Raw genomic sequence first — 19,003 nt, forward strand, 5'->3', positions numbered from 1 at the left:
AGGTCTTACTTCAAGACATCACAAGGAAGGAACGCATTTGAATTTGCTACCTGTCTAGAAGAGTGGAGCTCCACAAACAGGTCAACGCCATCCAGCGCAAAGCAGTCTACCCACAATGGCTTTAAAAATCAATTAATTCCATCAATAGGTTTCTATGACAACACTCCACAGCATTTTCAGGAACAATTAAAATTCTAACTTCCAAAAAGAAAAATTATTTAAAGTCACTCATTTGAACACCACACGATACCCCAAAGCCTATTTCAGTCAATCACATTCTTTTTGAGTGATAGTTGCTTCTTCTAATGCAAAAAACATGGCAATTTACATACAGCAAGATCCTATCCGATAATCTACTCGAGTGATCTTGGTTGAAGGATCAACTCCACTACTTCAAAATAGGGTAAATCGATCTTTAACATCGATGTTGGAGGGTGTGTGCGCGCGCACGCAGAGGTTTACTAGTTTGTGTTAAAGTTGTCAACCTTTTCCACACTCATCTTTGTTGATAATAAAAACTGCCTACGTAAACTCAGTATGCTGTGGTTTCATGCATTACAAAAGAGATGCTATAGTGCCAGCAGTAGGAGTAAAGTAACAAGTGAAGAAAGTGTATCTACTTTACACTTAACCAACCAGAGGGATTGAAACTATTAATAGAATCTCCAAAGGAAAGGACCCACTACTTTCTCAGTCTGGCAATCTCCTACACATCAGATGCATTGGTTTTTGCATATTAAGATGTATTTCATAGACTGATAAACAGTAGACTGAATTACTTTAAATCAGTCTAATCCAGTTTTGACTTTGGTCAATTTTAAAAGCAAGAAGCAATAACAAAAGGTCAGTTCCATCATTGGATCTGGTAACATATCTATTGTAAAAATAGGAAAAGTAGAAAATAGAAAAGTGTAAAAATCATTTGTACAGTATGACTTTTCACTTCTTGGTTTAATCAAATCCAGATTTGGATGCTTTGAAAGCATTTCATCGTCTTCTTGCCAATTGTATGTGTTCAGTTAGAGACAATTCCACCAATTACAACAGACCACATGCCATAGTACAAAGATGACATTCTTGCTGCATTTTTTGAAGATCCAGTGTTGTTCTTTCCTGTATTAGAACTCATGTAAGAGAATATTGGCCTATATATCTATTCCCTGAAAACAGAGTGTAAACACCAAGGTAATTAAAAAAAAGTGGATGCAAAATGTCAAATGAAAAGGAACATGGCTCTTGCAGCTCAGTGAATGTTCAACCAATCTAAGAAAACCCAAGATCCGTTTGCTGGTCTGCACAGAGTTGCTAAATTAGCAGTAAAACAAGCTCTTTATTGCTCCTCAGCATATCAGTCCCAGCTTATCTTGACTTTTGGGTCAAGAAGAGTCAAACTGAACTCAAAACATTAACTGTCTCTCTCCAGAGATACTGCCAGATCTGAATTTCACCAGCATTGTATGTGTTTCAGACTTCCAGCATCCATGGTATTCTGCTATTAGTCAAAGGTCTACTGAGCAATCAGTTGAGTTGGGAGGAAAATCTATAGAGCAAGGATTAAATCCTATGGAAGAGATAAGCTTGGAGTGTGCAGGTAATAAGAAACAACACCTTGCAATTCACTGGATATCACAGATACAGCACAGAAATAGGATGAATGAGAAAACGGATATAGAAAGTAGTAATTTGGGTAAAAGAGGAGACAACAATAGAAAAAGGTTTTTCAACAGAGTTGAAGAAATCCATGAGATCATAGAGTCATACAGTATGGAAACAGACCCTTAGGTTCAACTAGTCCACGCCAACCATGTTGGCAAACTAAACTAATCCAACCTGCCTGCGTTTGGCCCATATTCTTTGAAACCTTTCCTATTCATGTACTTATCCAAATGCCTTTTAAACTTTATAAGTGTACCTGCATCCTCCACATCCTCTGGCAGTTCGTTTCACACAATCCAGTGTAAAAGATGTTGCCCTTCTGGTCCTTTCTAAAAAAATTATCCTCTCAACTTAACATGCCCATGTTTTGAACTCACCCACCTTATGGAAAAATAACCTTTGCTATTCATGTTATTTATGCCCCTCATAATTTTATAAACCTCTAAGTTCATTCCTTAACCTCCTGTGCTCCAGTGAAAAATGTCCTAGCCTACCTTTATAACTTAAACACTCACAGCAACATCCTGGCAAATCTTTTTCTAACAGTTTCTAGTTTGATAATATCCTTCGTGAAAACAGATCACAAGAAGAAATAATGGGGCAATATGTAGTAACAGAAAAGACTTGTATCATTCTCCCTTTTCAGAATAATCTTAGGGTAGTGGAAGCATTTGGCCAAGGAGAATGGGAGGTGAACTTACGGTGAAGCCAGATCAACTGGTAAATGCTTTAACTCTGAAATATGTAATTGTTGTACACAGTCCCCAAGTGAAGACGATGAAAAATATAGAAAGCTATATGGATAAAACACTGATCAAATTTAGCAATAGCAGGAAAAAGGGAAGAAAACAATTCAAAAGGAAGAGGTCTCATAATATGCATCGGAGATAAAATGATACATTTGACCGCAACAACCGAAAAACTTGAAGAACACAGAAGGCGTAATCAGGACAGAATGGGAAACTAGAACATGTCCTGAAACGTTCAAAGAACCGAGTACAGCCACGAACTTGGTTTTGCATTAAGGTCAAAGAATTGGTATAACATGAGAACAATTTAAAGATTCAGATTCTTTAACACTACCCTTAAAACATAGTACAATTCTTGACGAATAGGCCAAAAAACTGACACCACGTTTTCCTGATACTTCAGCCACTGAAATAGCCATGAAAGTTACAGATGAATCTTCAAAATAAATATAAATTTCTTCCAGGGTATACGCACTCGAAGGGCGACCTTAGGTTGTTTTACTAGGTTTAGCATTACGTAAGTGCAAATTAGCGCTTCCCCCCCCCTCCCCATCGTGAGTTTTAACTACAAGTGAAGTTTTATATTGTATTGGACTTTTTGGGTGCTACAAACTTTGGGTGGCCAGCAGCAGTAGTAGTAACAACTTTGGACTCTGACAGGACAAAACCCATCGTGCACGCCGCGTGCACACTATTTACAGCCGCAGCTGTTTCCGGGAACGTAACAGCTCCATGACGCACTAACAGTCAAAGACGCCATTGAATCGAACCAACTCCCCAATGACGAGAACAGAAATAGCCTCCATTTGACCTTTTATTCTTACTCACTCGAACATTTTTTACACTCCGCAACATTCCTAAAACTTACTTTAGACAGTATTCTAAGAGTTCCGATGAAAAAACAACGGCGAACCCACCAAATAGCAGCTGAAAGCAAAGAATTTCCTGGCCCACCTCAACCTCCTCGCGGTCGCTGCTTCTGCTGCCGCTTCAACAGGACCTCAAACAGCAAAAATCGCCACCAAGATGGCGCCGGAGCACCTCTCCCAGTTGCGCCTGCGCACGGCTCAAGCGCCGTCTGGGGCTACAGAGCGTGCGCAGAAGGCGGGGGATGCGTTGCACCCTGGGCCTCAGAGGCCGCTCGGATCCGTTTCCATGTGACCGCGCAGCCAATCGGTGAGTGGTGCGGCCGTCTTGCTCAACATTCAGCCAATCGGAGTTCGAGAAGGGCAGGCTCGCTCAACAGCTTGTTATTTCGGTTTTCGCTGGGACCCGGGGAAGTGGACGTTAGCGGTGGACGTGTGTGAGTATGCGGTTCCTCCAATAGCCTGGCTGGCCCTTTCACTTCTGTAGGCTTAGTGCAAAAAAAATCAGGCTGCTTTTAAATAGCGTCGTGGGCGGAGGTTGGCTGGTCCTCGGTTATGAAGCTGAGGTGAATTCGCCGGAGCCCTTTCCCCCTCTTCTCTCGGTTTAAAGTGAACGTAGGGGGCATTGAATGGCAGTCAGCTCCGACTTCTCCACTGCCCGCCTGTTCATGCATTTTGCTGCTCTCCTTGGACCGGTAGTTCAATTGAGAGCCAAGGTTTTTAATCTGTTGGGACAGTGCGAAGGTGACTTGTATGTTTACGGTGGTTTCCTGCTTTTTTTATTCATGTGCAAGAGCCTCGATCGTCGCGATTTTTGTTAAAGCGCCTTAGATGTGAGGGGGGACGGGCTTAAAAGGCGGTCCGAGGCAGTCCTCTTTTTAACTTCGCCACTGTTTCCCATCGACCTGTTTTAAAGTACTGGCCTCACTTGCTTCTCTACAGAGAGTGCGTTTCTAAATTCGTATCGAACTGCAAAGAAAAAGTGGTGGTAAACGAGGGTTTTCTACTCGTAGGAGGGTGTTGGAGGGGGAGGGTGCGTTTGGCTGTCGATCTATGAGCGGAGAAGGCGACTGATTTGCCGGGACACCTCCATAATTGTACTACAGGATCTGAGCTTGTTGAACTGACATGGTGCAGAAATCGAGAGAGCAATGGCGACGTGACTCAGGATGGAGGAACAAGCGGGAAGGGGCAGTTAAATTGTCCTAAAAAATCCACATCGCATTTCAAATGTATCTTCATTGATCTCTCAGTAATTTATTTAATGTATCGTTTAAAAATTTCTTGTGTATGAACTTCGTAGCTTCCCCTGGATAGGGCATGTAGAGTACGACGAAGGGAAAACATGTTATTTACATCTGAGTACATTGAAAGCTTGGTGTGTTACATGGTCCTCGTAGATTGCAGTTTAATTTTAACGAGCCTACTATGATCATATCTTTTGCTTAACTGCAGTGATCACAACTTCGAGCTGGAAGCATTCACGTAAATAGGACACTCGAAAATGAAGGTAAGTTGTCTGTATTGACTCCATTACTTCTTAACAACGTTTCTCTTTTTGACGAGTTACGTTATCCACTTTTGTCCACAGTCGTAATACTTGACCGTCTCAGACCGATTATTCTTTTTAATTGAACGGTTATTTGAACTGCTGAGTAGGCCTAGTAGTAAGAATGCTTGTAATTCTGTTTAGAGCGCTGATGTGATAAATATCTAAAACGAGATGATTTGCATGACCAATAACTGATCTTTTGAACTAGACTCGTGGATGAAACTTCTGAAAATATTTCAGAACAAGTAAAATAATGATGTACTCAAATTACATATAGAGTGAAAGCAGTTAATGCAAGGAATAACACAACAGTGATTTTGTGAAGAAACCCCTGAAACTTTGGTGTGTTGCTGTAGAACTACTTCTGCTGAACTGTGCCTCTGTTCCCCTCAAATTTGTCCATTACAAATGTGTAAATTAAACAGCCTGATGTTTGGTGGGTGTTGTCACAATTGGTAACTGCAATAATTTATTTAATTTTTTTTCAATGGGCATTTGACTTCCAGTCTTCATGCTTTTTTATGGTTTCCAGGTACAACAACATTCACAAACTGATCTTTTTAACTTTATTTATTTGGGTGTAATGTTGCAGGTGTAATAGCACTCAGCAAGCTTTGATCCCTTTCAATTTATTATAGAGAGTCATAGTTATACAGCATAGAAACAGACCCTTAGTCCAACTCATCTGTGTTGACCAGGTATCTTAAACTGATCTAGTCCCGTTTGCCATTATTTGGCCCATATCCCTCTGAACCTTTCCAACTCATGCACTCATCAGATGCATTTTAAATGTTGTAATTGTACCTCCCTCTACCATCTTTGACAGCTTGTTCTATACACTGACCACCCTATGTGTTAAAAAGTTGCTTCTCAGGTCCCTCTTAAATCTTTCTCCTCTCACCTTAAACCTGTACCGTTTAGTTTTGGACTCCCCTACCCTGGGAAAAAAGACCTTGGCTGGTCAGCCCTCATGATTTTATCAACCTTTATAAGGTAACCCCTCAGCCTTGATGCTCCGGGGAGAGAAAAGCCCCAGCCTGTTCAGCCTCTCTCTTTCACTTAAACCCTCCAATTGTGGTAACATGCTTGTAAATCTTTTCTCAAGCTTAACAACATTTTTCTAATAGCAGGGAGACCAGAATTGAATGCAGTATTCTAAAAGTGATCTCATCAATGTCCTATTATAGCTGCAACACGACCTCCCAACTCCTGTACTCAATGCACCAACCAATGAAGGCAAGTGTGCCAAACGTTGCCTTCACCACCCTGTTTACCAGTGACTCCACTTTCAAGAAACTATGCACTTGCACTCCTACGTCTCTTTGTTCGGTAACACTACCCAGGGCCTTACCATTAAGTGTATAAGTCCTGCCCTTGTTTGACGTACCAAAATGCAATGCCTCACAATTATTTAAATTAAACTACATCTGCAACTCCTTGGCCCAATGGCCCATCTGATCAAGGTCTCGTTGTATGCTGAGATAACCACTTTTACTGTTTCCTACAATCACCAATTTTGGTGTCATCTGCAAACTCACTAAGCATTCCTCCTATATTCACATCCAAATCATTTGTATAAATAACAAAAAGTCGTGGACCCAGCGATGCTCCCTGCAGCACACCACTGGCCACAGGCCTCCAGTCTGAAAAACAAACCTCTACCACCACCCTCTGTTTCCTACTTTCAGCCAATTTTGAATCCATTTGGCTAGGTGCCCCTGCATTTCATGTTGTCTAACCTTGCTAATCGGTCTACCATGGGGAGCTTTGTCAGCACCTTGCTGAAGTCTGTATAGACAATGCCTGCCCTCATCAAACCTCTTTGTTGCTTCTTCAAAAACTCAATCAAGTTAGTGAGACGCGATTTCCCATGCGCAGTCATGTTGACTATCCCTAATCAGTCCATAACCTTTCCAAATGCATGTAAATCCTGTGCCTCAGAATCCCCTTCAACAACTTACCACCACGACTTCAGGCTCACTGGTCTGTAGTTCCCTGGCTTTTCCTTACCACCTTTCTTAAATAATGGCACCACATTATCCACTCTCCAGCCTTCTGGTACCTCACCATTGGCGGTCAGTGGTACAGGTATCTCAGCAGAGGGGCCTGCATACTTCTCCTGAGTTTCCCAGCAAGGTCTGGGATATACCTGATAAGGTCCTGGGAGTTTATCTTCCTTTATGCATTTTAAGATGTCCGGAACCTTCTCTTCTGCAGTATGGACACTTTTCAAGATTTTACTGTTTAGTTCTCCAAGTTCCCTAGCTTCCATGACCTTCCCCGTAGTAAATGCTGACACTTATAAAATAGATGCCAAATATGTTTGAAGAAATGTCAATATACTGGTACATCAATTCTTTTAGCAATTAATATTTGTCCTGCGTAGACGCTGTTGGAAAAATATCTGGGTTTTTATATGGGCATGCTTGATTACTGCTTTACATATCTGAAAAACTTAAATTTATACAGCTGCAACCTCAGGATGTTGGCACTTCATGAAAATCTTTGACATGTAGTCATTGTTATCATGAAAGGAAATGTCACAGTCACTTTGCCGTCTGTAGGAAACTTGCTGTAGGCAATGAGATAAATAAGCAGATATGTTTTACTGGTGTAGAAATTAACCCAGACATTTGGGGATGGTTCTGCTGTTCTTTGAATAGCGCGACCTTTTACTTCTCCAAGAGGATAGATAGGGCCTCAGTTTAATATCTTACCTGGAAGTGCAACACACCATCTCTAGAACGCTAAATAGTAGAGGAGTATATTTCTTGTATCGAACAGCAAGTGAAGAGTTAGACAAGTAATATGTGATAAGTTAGACAAGTAATATTTCAAATAACGAGTGTAAACTACAGTATTTAATAGATAAGTAGTTACTTCTAACTGTAGATATTTCAGCAACTGGTGGAATGAGTGGACACTGTTGTAACTACCAAGACTTCAGGATTGCATTGCTATCAGATTTGCAAGGTGATTTCTTTCTCGCCTATCTCAAGTCCCTTGGAAAATTATACTAGAATTTCTTGTGTCAGGTCACCATTTTACTTGAATGTTTTTCAAGAATACAGTATTTCATTTTGAAACCATGTGATATTTACTTAACCCCAGCTGGTGTGTAATTATGCTTTTTATAGTAAAAGGAATCACTGAATTATCAGGAATAGATTGTGAATTAACAAGAATATGTTGCTCTTTGAAACTTAATTAGAAATTTTATTTTGTTTTTGAGGAAGTCGCATGGGCCAATGGGCCGTGGAGTGGCAGATGGCACTTAATTTATAAATATGAGGTGCAAATCAGGGCAGGACTTATACACTGATGGTAAAGTCCTAGGGAGTGTTGCTGAACAAAGAGACCTCAGAGTGCAGGTTCATAGTTCTTTGAAAGTGGAGTCCCAGGTAGACAGAATAGTGAGGAAGGCGTTCGGTATGCTTGCCTTTATTCATCAGTGCGTTGAGTGTAGGAGTTTGGGAGGTCATGTTGTGGCTGTACAGGACATTAGTTAGGCCACGATTGGAATACTGCATGCAATTCTGGTCTCCCTGCTTTAGAAAGGATGTTGTGAAACTTGGAAGGATTCAGAAAAGATTTTCAATGTTGTTGCCAGGTTTGGTGGGTTTGAGCTATGGGAAGAGGCTGTATATACTGAGATTGTTTCCCCTGGAGCGTTGGAGACTGAGGGACGACATTGTAGAGGTTTATAAAATCTTGAAGGTCATGGATAGGGTGAATAGCCAAGGTCTTTTCCCCAAAATAGCGAGGTCCAAAACTAGAGGGCACAAGTTTAAGGTGAGAGGGGAAAGGTTTAAAAGGGACATAAGAGGTAACTTTTTCATGCAGAGGGTGGTGTGTGCATGGAATGAGCTGCCAGAGGAAGTGGTGGAGGCTGGTATGGTAACAATATTTAAAAGCTATCTGGGTGGGTATATGAATAGGAAGAGTTGAGAGCGATATGGGCCAAAATCTGGCCAATGAGAATAGATTAATCTGGTTGGGATAGATGAATTGGATTGAAGGGTCTGATTCTGAGCTGTACAACTGCATGACTCTTAAGTATGAATAACAAATGTTCACTTCTGTATTTGATAATCAGCATATCTTTTTACATTATAGAGATGCTAACTTTTGACTTGATATAAATGGTTTAATCACAAGTGCAGTTAATGTTAAAGTTAGTGATCCCGAAATGCTTGGATCAAAGTTGCTCCTGTCTGGGAAAAGGTTATGTACTTGTTTTGGAGCAATTTACAGCTGTTGTTTTTAAATGGAACTTTGCTAAGTATTCACGGGAAGAGTGCAGTGAAATCAACATGCTGTATACATGTACCAAGGTGCCTGTATCAGCACCACCTTGTCATTTCAGAGATTCAGGCTTCATAAGCAAGTTTTTCCTCATCAGGCATTGGATCTCTCTTAATAATGGCTCAAATGACAACTTGGGTGTTTAGTTTCAGAAAGGTGATTGCCTGCTTGTTACTGGAGACAATAACACATTAATTATGTTAATGGAATAGTAATCTAGTGTCCTGGTTAAAGACATGGTGACATGAAACTGTAGGATTATCATAAAAAAATCCTGTCAACTTCCTTTTTTTTAACAATTGTGGCCAATATGTGGCTCCAGACTCTCAGTGATGAAATGAAGCAATTAAATTCTTTCTGGAATGGCCTACTGTGTCACACAGTTGTGAAGAAGATGGTTCATCACCACCTTGATTGCAGTTAAGAATGGCCAGTGCAGGTTGGCAAGGCCAACATTCTGAAAATTAGTAAATAAGGTGGATTTACATTATTGCGCAAGGTCGAACAAATATAGTGAGGTTTTTAAAGTTTAATTGGACTACTTTGGAACATGTGATGTGCATATTCTTGAAACAATTGGAGGGTGGTTTAGCCCTTGGACTAGTACTGAAACAGTAACTGTTAGTGACTGAAAACTGCTTGATCACCAACAAGTTTGCCATGTTTCAGTTTTCCCTTTTTTTAAAAAGTTATTAGTAAAGTTTGAAAGAAAACTTAAAATGAACCATCATACAAACTTTAAAACCATAAATGCAGTTTGAATTGAGGATAGGTGGATGAAAAAATTCCAATCTTACTTTTTAATAAGTGCATGTAAGAACTGTAGGAATTAATAATATTAAGAAATTCATTTATTAGTTGAAGTATCAACCTCTGCATTACAAAGTACAATTTGATGGATTAGTCAGAAAATAAATGGCCATCGAATAGCAGAAGTAACATATTTTTAAATAATTGCTGTTTGTACATTTGTTTCAGAGTTAAGCGCAAGTGGTCTTTGTTAAGTTCTATTTGAGGACACTTTCTTTTGACATTGAAATAATGCATTTTGGGTGCTAATATGATTTTTGCACAGCCTGTGGACTACATAATTTCACATTAAAACTACTCTGCTGGTGTAAGTTTTGCTGCTGTTTAGTCAAACTAGATTGATTGTTTTTGTGACAGAAGAAAGACAGATCTCTTCATTTCATATTCAGAAGAGCGACATAGACAGTTGTTAGATTGAAACCAACTCATTTTGGCTGATGTTGATTGCATTATTGTAATCAATTCTTGATTCCTTTTGAATTTCCTTACACTTTTTGAAACTTGTACTGAAAGGTGGCTTCTCAAGTCTCCTTTCGTTCATTTCTTCTTTTGGCTTTTATTTAGGTTTCTTTGTAAACTTCACATCAAAAAAGAAAGCTAGCAATATGTTTCCAACCCTTCACAAACACAGATTGAACTAGCTCCAAGAGCATGTCAAAAGGAATGATGGGAGTTCACCATTCCACATTTTTGTCTATCAGAAAGACTTTGTCTCTGGTCAGCAATTTTCCTGGAAATAATAGAAAATTATAGATAAATGAGTCCTCTGTATTTCCATGCCACTGTTAATCATTGAACCAGGAAGCTAAGCAGCCTCTTTTTTTCAAAAAAAAGGTGAAATAACATTATTGTTGAAAGTTAAATCCTTTTTGGCATGGTTACATGGTCTAGTGTAAAGACATACGAATTAGAAGCAGAAGTTGACCATTCAACCATTAATGCCTGCTCCACCATTGAGTAAAGTTGTTGTTAATCTATTTGTGTTCTGAATTCCACATTACCATTTACTGCGATAACTTCTAATTTCCTTGCCTCACAAAATTCTATCTAACTTAACCGTAAACACATTCAATTCCTCCTTCAAGTCCCTTCTGAGATCGACAATTGTAAATATCCTTTCAACTTTCACTTTGTCAAGAAAATTCAGGAACTTAAATTCAATCTAATCACCCCTTATTCTTCTGAATTCTAGCAAAAACAAGCCAAGTCTGTCCAATCTTTCCTCAGAAGGCAACACGCTCATTTGATATATCAATCTAGTAAACCTCTGAATGGACTCCAATTTCATTCTATCCTTCTTTAAATTAGCAGACCAAAATTGTTTCCAGTATTTGAGATGTGCTGTCACCAATGCCATGTATAACTGAAGCATAACACCATTCCTTTTATATTCAATTCCTCTTGTAATAAAGATTGTAGCCTTCCTGATTACATGCTGTAACTTTGTACTAATTTTTTGTGACTCATGCACTTTGGAATTCTGCAGTTGTTCTCCATTTAAGTACTACTCTGATTTTTTAATTCTTCCTGCCAAAGTGAACAACTTCATACGTTCCCACAAAATACTCCATTATGCTAGGTTTTTGACCACTTACTTAACAAGGAAGCAACCAGCTAGATAAGTATGTTGTGAAGGCGACACAACCTTCCTATTTATCTTTGTGTTATCTGTAAATTTGTCCCTCCGCCTGCCCCCTCCCAGTACTTTCAATCGTCTCATCTTTGTCATTGATACAAATTTTAAAAAGTTGAGGGCCCAGCATGGAGCCCTGAAGGAACCCACACACATCACATGCTGCCAATAATACAAAAGACCCCATTATTATTTATCTACCATGAGCTACTTTGTGTGAAATGACATCATATGTGACTTGTCAAATGCTTCTTATTGCTCTGAGATGTATATTGAACCTGTTTGATGAGTTACTTTGCTCACAGACAGTGAAGGAAAATGGCGTCTGAATTTATGATCTGGGAACTGGCTACAACTTTATTTTACAATGTTTGATTTGTGTATAATTTCAAAATTATAATTAACTGAATAAACAGAACAATTTTGACTGCAGAGCCAAATCAAAATTTTCTTTTTCTTCACTGAAATCCAAACAAATATGCAGAAAAGGGGCAACTAAATGTGCTGTCATACATGTGTGGTTTTAATGATGCTCAGAAACCTGGAATGCAAATAATCTTGGTAACAAGTACACATATGGTAAATGAGATCAGGCTAAGTTTTTGGAAAGTGACCACTAGGACAAGTTACTGTCACTAGGGTTTGTACTCTTGGATAAGTGGGGCAGAGGGGGGAGCCATGCTTTCCATGGGGCAGCAGATTTGCAATTAAGTTGAATTTTTTAATTGCTGTCTTTTTTTCTTGAGGGTCAAATTAAGGAAGAATGATTTGTAATGAATGGTTAAGACCTAGGATTTACTATAGTGATAGTTGAAGGAGAAATAATAACACTCTAAAAATCATCTTGAGTATCGGTGAGCCTTTCTTGGTTTAGGATACGCTTTTCCCAGGATTCATAAGCAATACGTCAGGAAAGTGGGCCAACCCAAAGGATCTGTTTTTAATTGGATAATATACACAACCTTTGTTGACTGGAATATTTTCTTTAGAACATCTAGATCCAGACTAATTATGATAGAAATGTTGAGTGCTGTGGGTGTGGAGATCAGTGAGCTGGAGGCCAGCTCTGAGTCCAGTAGATCTTCAGTGCAGTTTCTGGAAAGCATTGTGCACTGGAATTGTAATTTCAACGACATATTCCAGTGCAGATGAACTTAATACTAGTCTAGAAAATGTAAGCGAAACTGTTTGTTTGTTCTGATTTGTCTGAGTTTTTCTACAAATCGTGATATACATTTTGAAAGAAATTTTAATTGAGTATTCTGAGGTTTACAACCCTGAAACCATGCAACCGCACTCCATTGTACGATGAATATCGTCTGTTGTCGGCTTACCATATCATGATGACACTGGTTAAGTTTGTGTATCACAGAGTTGATTAATATTTTTAATCAAACTTGAAAAAATTTGTTTTGAAAATCTTGCCAAAATGTATGTAAATATTTGGTCACTGTTTTGTAAAGTGGCGTAGTGGTAGTGTCTCTACTCCTGGATTGAGAGACCCGAGTTTAAGTCCCACCTACTCCACAGGTGTGTAAATATGTCTCTGAACAGATTGGTTAGAAAAATAGGTAAAATAATTGAGAATCTTTCAGGTACAGTGTTTCATTATCTAAACTGTAATAAAAATGTACTGCAGTTATTTTAAAGTTGCAACTTTCAGGTTACAGTCCGAAACAATTATTTTAATACCTGTTTGGTTTACAAATTGACAGCTTAAATTAGGTTCAGTTTTGATGTCCTACAGTCACAGGTAGAATCATAACCAATTACAGACAAACACAGTTCATTGCATAAATAGAGCAGAATAAAAAAGCACAATTTGCTGTAGGTAACAGATTGAGCTATGTGTAACTGGGATAGATTAATAAATGTCTGGCAAGATTGAACCACTAATCTGACTTCATGAAATGAAAGTATTTGTGACTACAATTGCAAATTCAAATCAAATCTGAACTTGAGTTTGGAGTTCCTGGTATAGTCTCCAAAGGTTTTTTTTATTGTAATGTGATTACACGTTCAAGACTTGCATCACTCTTCATGTTTTTCTCTCTCCCACCAAAAATCTCCTTCAACTTTCTCTTAGACGCTCTGTTCCAACTAGATAAACACATTGAATTTATATTTAACACAATGAAATGTTCCAAAGCACTTCACAGAGATATTAGGAAACCAAGTATGATGCTGAACCACAGAAAGAACTGTTAGGTTTTTTAAAAGGAGGATTGTTAACAGAATATTTATAAGCTTGGGCCCAGGCAACTGCGTATGACTACCATTTGGAATGGTTAAAGTCAGGGATGCTGAAGAGTGGGAATTATAGGAATGTAAATATCTTGGGGGAGACTATAAGGCTGAATGGGCTTAGAGGGACAGGGCAACAGCAAGGCCAAGCCATTGAATAATTGAAACCAGGAATGAGAATTTGAAAATTGAAATGCTTTTTCCTTAGTCAGTTTGGGTCAACAATTAAAAGGCTGATCAGTAAAATCGCGTCTGATGTGAATTGGGATGAGGGCAGCAGAGTTGTGGATGATTTCAAGTGTAGGTTGTGCAAGACTGGCCAGGAGTGCTTAAGAATAAGCTAAGTGTAGTAGTGAGAAAGAGATGTGTGATGCAACAGCAGAAGAACTGTAACAGTGTGAAGACTTGACGTGTTGTGCCTCGTCTTAGCGATGGCATGGGTATGTGGTGGAAACCTCATCTGGGTCACATCAAACACAAATTGGGAACTTTGTTTTATGCTTAGATAGTTGTGAGTGAGAATCTATAGTGTTAGAGTTGAGTTGAATCTGTCAGTTCTGTCTTCCTGAAGTTTAACTTTACAAGTGAGATCATCCACTCTGCTACCTTTTCATATGTGTCCATTACTGCCTTGGGTTTACCTGTGTTGAATCTGCATATGTCTTTTTCTTTCTCTCTCTCTTTCGCTCTTTCGCTTTTTCTCTATTTCTCTCGCTCTTTCTCACTCTCATCTGTTCTCACTACACCATCTTATCCATGAGGCCCATCACTCATTCTGTTGATCTCATTTCCACTGAATTTTTGATCATCAGCTTCCATCCTGATCTTCACTGCTTCTCTTTCCTCTCCATCTTGCCTACAATTCTGTTTGAATCTCTCCAATTGGGCCTTCATCTCTGCCATAGCACCGAAGCAGTGCCAGTCCAAATCATAAATGACAAGCTATCTGATGTGATGAATTATCATAATTTTAGACAATTTTTGACTCATTCAACTGTGCCATCTCCCCAACATTTTTCTCCTATTGTGCAACTCAAATGAGTCTGTCCTCACTTCGTTCTACTCTTGTTTTTATGATCATAGCTAGACTATCTGCAGTTTCTCTTCCTTTGCCCTCACTGTTGTTTACAGGCTTCCAAGTGTCTTTATCTGGCATCCTCATTTAAGTGCTGATTTTGTGAAAGGTCTTCTGTAGACACTGTCACCTTGCACCTGGAAGCTGCTGATACCCAATTGAAGCTCTCTACCATCTCTCTAAACCCCTCCACTGCATCTCTGTTATCAGATTGTTCGTCTGAAGTAAGCCACCATTTCTTTGAGTTGAAAATTGTTAGTCCTAAATGTTATATCCATGGTCTCCTGCCTCAAGCTTTTTACACTTGCCACCTATACCATCTCTTTACAAGACCGTTGTGAGAACATTAAGAAGAGCAGAAATAGGTTATCAGCTCTTTGAGCCTTCTCAAAGCAGTTAAGTGCAACCATAGCAGATCTGACTTCAATTTCATTTTACTGGCCTTTCACTAGATCTCTTAATTCTTTTGCAGTCTGTAAATTTTATCAACTTCGCATTGAAAATTGTCAATGACTGAGTTTTCAGGGGCATGTAGTTTCAAAAGTGCACAGCCCTCTTGGTTGCAGAACTTATTCATCTCACTCTAAATCAACAATCCCACATCCTGAGGCCTATTCTGGGCCCTTTGTCTGTGGGAAACAACCTCTTGACTTGTACCTAATTAAGTTCTCTCAGAATCTTGCATGATACGAAGGGATCACCTCTTATTCTTCAGAACTCCAGAAAGTACAGTTAATTCAACTTGATTGTGCTGGAATAGACATTTTGCACTCTTGTTCCTTTAGTCATCATGTGCTCTCGGACTATAAAGGCTACCCTTTTCTTCCTCTAGAGCTTTGTACATCTGGAATTGAAACTGGCCACACCTAATTCCTTGGTTGACCTTCCATCATCCATGTTTTGAATTGACTTGTTGTTGTGCTTGTTCAAACCTTCAAAAGACGTAGTGGTCCCAGTTGAGGTATAGAAATGTCAGGTTCTGAAGAGTCACATTATGCTCAAAACATAGATTTGCTTCTCGCTTCACAGATGCCACCAGATCTACTGAGCTTCTCTGTCACTCTCTGGTTTTTCTATCAAAACGGCAGGTAGTGACTAATATCTCCAGGTCAATGTAGTTTCCTGGAATACTTTTAGGAGCAGCGTGGATAGACCAACTCGATCTTAACTCAGCTGATGAGGTGGAATCGGAGACTGCAAGACATCAGGGAGGGGAAAAGTTACCTGGATGCTTGATCCAGGAATTGACCCCCACAGCCTTCTGTTATAGAGATTTCTACAAAGTTCTCAACCCTTTGAGTAATGAAGGCTTTCTTCGCTTCAGTCCTAAATGATCAACACTGTATCCTGAACCCATGTCCCCTGGTTCTATACTCCCTAACCAAGGAAAACATCTTTGCACATAGTCTGCCGACTCTTTTTGGAATTTTCATGAAAGGATAGAACTTAAATCAAGAAATGAAGATGGATACAACAATGATTGTAAGTCATTTTAGCCTTCAGGTGGATGGCTGAATCAAATTGGCTAAGTCGTGTGGAATTTGCATTCAGAGTGTGTATTTGGGACAGTTTCTTCGAACAATACATTCTGAAAGCAACCAGGGAAAATCCTGATAATATGTAATGGGACAGGATTAATTAATTACCTCTTAGTGAAAGATCTCCCAGGTTAAAGTGATCTTAATGTGATAGAATCTCACATTCGGTTTTCGGGTGAGTAATTTGGGTCAGAAACTAATGCCTGCAATGAAGGGGACTATATGGATATGAAGACCAGATTGTCTAAAGTGGAATAGATTGAAAGTTAAGACAATAGAAAAGTAGTGGTAGACTTGAAATGACAAATTTTAAACTCTCAACTAAATGCATATCATTGACAAAGACTCTATAAGAATGCACCGTCCATGGCTAATTAAGAATGTTATGGTTGGTATCAAAATAAAATAAAAGGTATACAATTCTCCATGAATTAGTACTGGCCTAGAAAGCTTGCAGAAGTTTGGAAACAACCAAAGGATGGCTTTATAAAATAAGATGGAAGAAACTGAATTATTGAAGAGAACTAGCAACAGGTATAAAAAGAGCAAAGGTTTCTGCAGTTATACTTTTTAAAAAAGCATTGATCATTCAGAGGGTGAGACAGGGGAATTAATAACAGGAAACAAGCCAATGGCAGAGACAAGGTACGAGTATTTTGTGGCTGTATTCATAGTACAGGACACAAACATCCTATTAATTGTTGAAAATCAAGTGGCAAATGGCAAGAAAGAATTTAAAATGATGTCAAATTCTAGAGGAAAAAGCACATGAACTATTGGCTAACAGGTCCCCGCTTCTCATGGTCTTCATCTTAGGGACTTAAATGAAGTGTCTGCAGAGATAATGGATGTATTCATTGCAATCTTTCAAAATTTCTAGAATTTCTACATTCTAGAAAGGTTCCAGTGGATTGCAAATCTGTAACTGTATTCAAGAAAGGAGAGACCTGTAGAGCAGGAAATTACTATTTAGGCCAGTAAGTCTAACGTAGGTCATTGCGAAAATGGTAGAAACAATTAATAATGAAATAGTTGTAGGATACATAGAAAATCGTAGCACGTTAGGGTTTTGTCATGGGGATATCATGGATCACATATGGTTCTTTGAGGATGTAACAAGCAAGGCAGATAAAGATAACCAGGAAAGCAAGTTTTAAGGAAGATACAAAGAGTCTGCAAAGTGATATAGATAACTTAAGTAAGTGAGCAAAAAATTGGCAGCTGTATTATACTGTGATGAAGTGTGGGGTTGTCCACTCTGGCAGAATGTTGCACTACAACAGGATCTTTGTGTCTGTGAACATGAATCAACAAAGCTGAGCGTTCAAGTCATTAGGAAAGCAAGTGAAATATTGGATTTTATTGCAAGGGCATTAGAGTATAAAAATAGAGAAATCTTACAGGGTATTGGTGAGAGTGTACCTGTGTAGAGTTTTGGTCCCTCCAATTAAAAAGAGATGTAATTCCATTGGAAGTAGTTCAGAGAAGACTCACTCCTCTTCTGATTCCTGGATTGAGGTATTATGAGGAATGGTTGGCCTATAATGTCATTGCAGCTTAGAAGAATGAGATGGAATAGAACTGAAACATCTAGAATTCTTATTAGGCTAATAGGATGGGTATTAAGAGGATGGTTCTTCTTGTGGCAAATCCAGAACTTGGGGACACAGGTTAAAAATGGGTGATTTCCTCATTTTTATAAAGAGGTGAGGGAGAAAGTTTTCTCTCGAGAGTCAATAGTCTTTGGAATTCTGTTCCACAAAGAGAGGGAAGACTGGGTCCGAACTGAGTTAGATCGATCTTTAGACCTTTGACAAAGGAATCCAGGGTCACAAAGGCAGAGCTAAGGCGGTAATTAGATCAGTCACAACATTACTGCGCAGTGGAACAGGTTTGATGGACCGAATGACCATTCTCCTGGTCTCGTTTTTTTTATGAGGAATGGTTGGCCAATTGCATGCCCATTGTAAATGCCACCCTGTATTCCTTTGAAATCATTTTCTTTGTGTGGAATCATAACGGTCCAGAAAAAGGTCCTTCGGCCTATTGAGTCTAGACCAGCTGTCTGTAGAGCAGATCTGTTTTAATTCTGCACTGTCTTTCCTTGTAGCCAGGCATGTTTATTTCCCTCAAGCACTCATCCAATTTTCTCTTAAAGTCATTTGTCACCTCTGCTTCTACTACCTTTGCAGGCATTGAATATCATTACCACTTACACGTCACAAAAGGTTCTTCCTTTAATCTCTCCCTGTATCTCAAATCGGAATTCTAAATCTGTGCACAAACAGGGTGAGACAGTCAGCTAATAAGAGCAGGTTTGCTTTGTCTACTTTAGCCAGAATTAGTCTTGTACGGTTCCATCAAATATTCCCAAATGTTGTGCTCCAAAGACAACCCCAACTTTTTCTACCTAATTTTGCAGTGAAAAACCCTTCTCACTGGAACCACCATGGTAAATCTTCTCTACGCTTTCATAAAGGATCTGCGTATCATTTCCTAAGTGTGGTGACCAGAACTGGATGCTAATTTTTTTTAATTCAGTCAGGCAATGTGCAATTTGCTGGCTGCACCAACA

General features: G+C 39.2%; 1 protein-coding gene and 1 long non-coding RNA gene across 8 annotated transcripts in view; one reads left to right on the forward strand and one right to left on the reverse strand.

Moving 5' to 3' along the window:
• LOC125483761 overlaps nt 1-3,415 on the reverse strand; it is a 40,736-nt gene extending 37,321 nt beyond the window's left edge. For 5 of the 6 annotated variants that reach the window (XR_007262706.1, XR_007262707.1, XR_007262708.1 and 2 more), the window contains exon 1: nt 3,274-3,406. This is a non-coding gene — a long non-coding RNA (uncharacterized LOC125483761). Of the gene's footprint in view, nt 1-3,273 lie in introns of all 6 variants that reach the window. The other variant, XR_007262705.1, reaches the window with a different exon arrangement.
• Nucleotides 3,416-3,632: 217 nt separating this feature from the next.
• Nucleotides 3,633-19,003, forward strand: part of arid4a (AT rich interactive domain 4A (RBP1-like)) — a 150,143-nt gene continuing 134,772 nt past the window's right edge. Inside the window, exons 1-2 of one of the 2 annotated variants that reach the window (XM_048600280.1) lie at nt 3,633-3,708; nt 4,727-4,781. In XM_048600280.1, the coding sequence (XP_048456237.1) occupies nt 4,776-4,781 (6 nt within the window). In that variant the 5' untranslated portion in view covers nt 3,633-3,708; nt 4,727-4,775. Of the gene's footprint in view, nt 3,709-4,240; nt 4,260-4,726; nt 4,782-19,003 lie in introns of those variants that run through there. The other variant, XM_048600281.1, reaches the window with a different exon arrangement.

The sequence above is a fragment of the Rhincodon typus genome, chromosome 8 (genome assembly GCF_021869965.1).
Source record: "Rhincodon typus isolate 14 chromosome 8, sRhiTyp1.1, whole genome shotgun sequence".
Lineage (NCBI taxonomy): Eukaryota > Metazoa > Chordata > Chondrichthyes > Orectolobiformes > Rhincodontidae > Rhincodon > Rhincodon typus.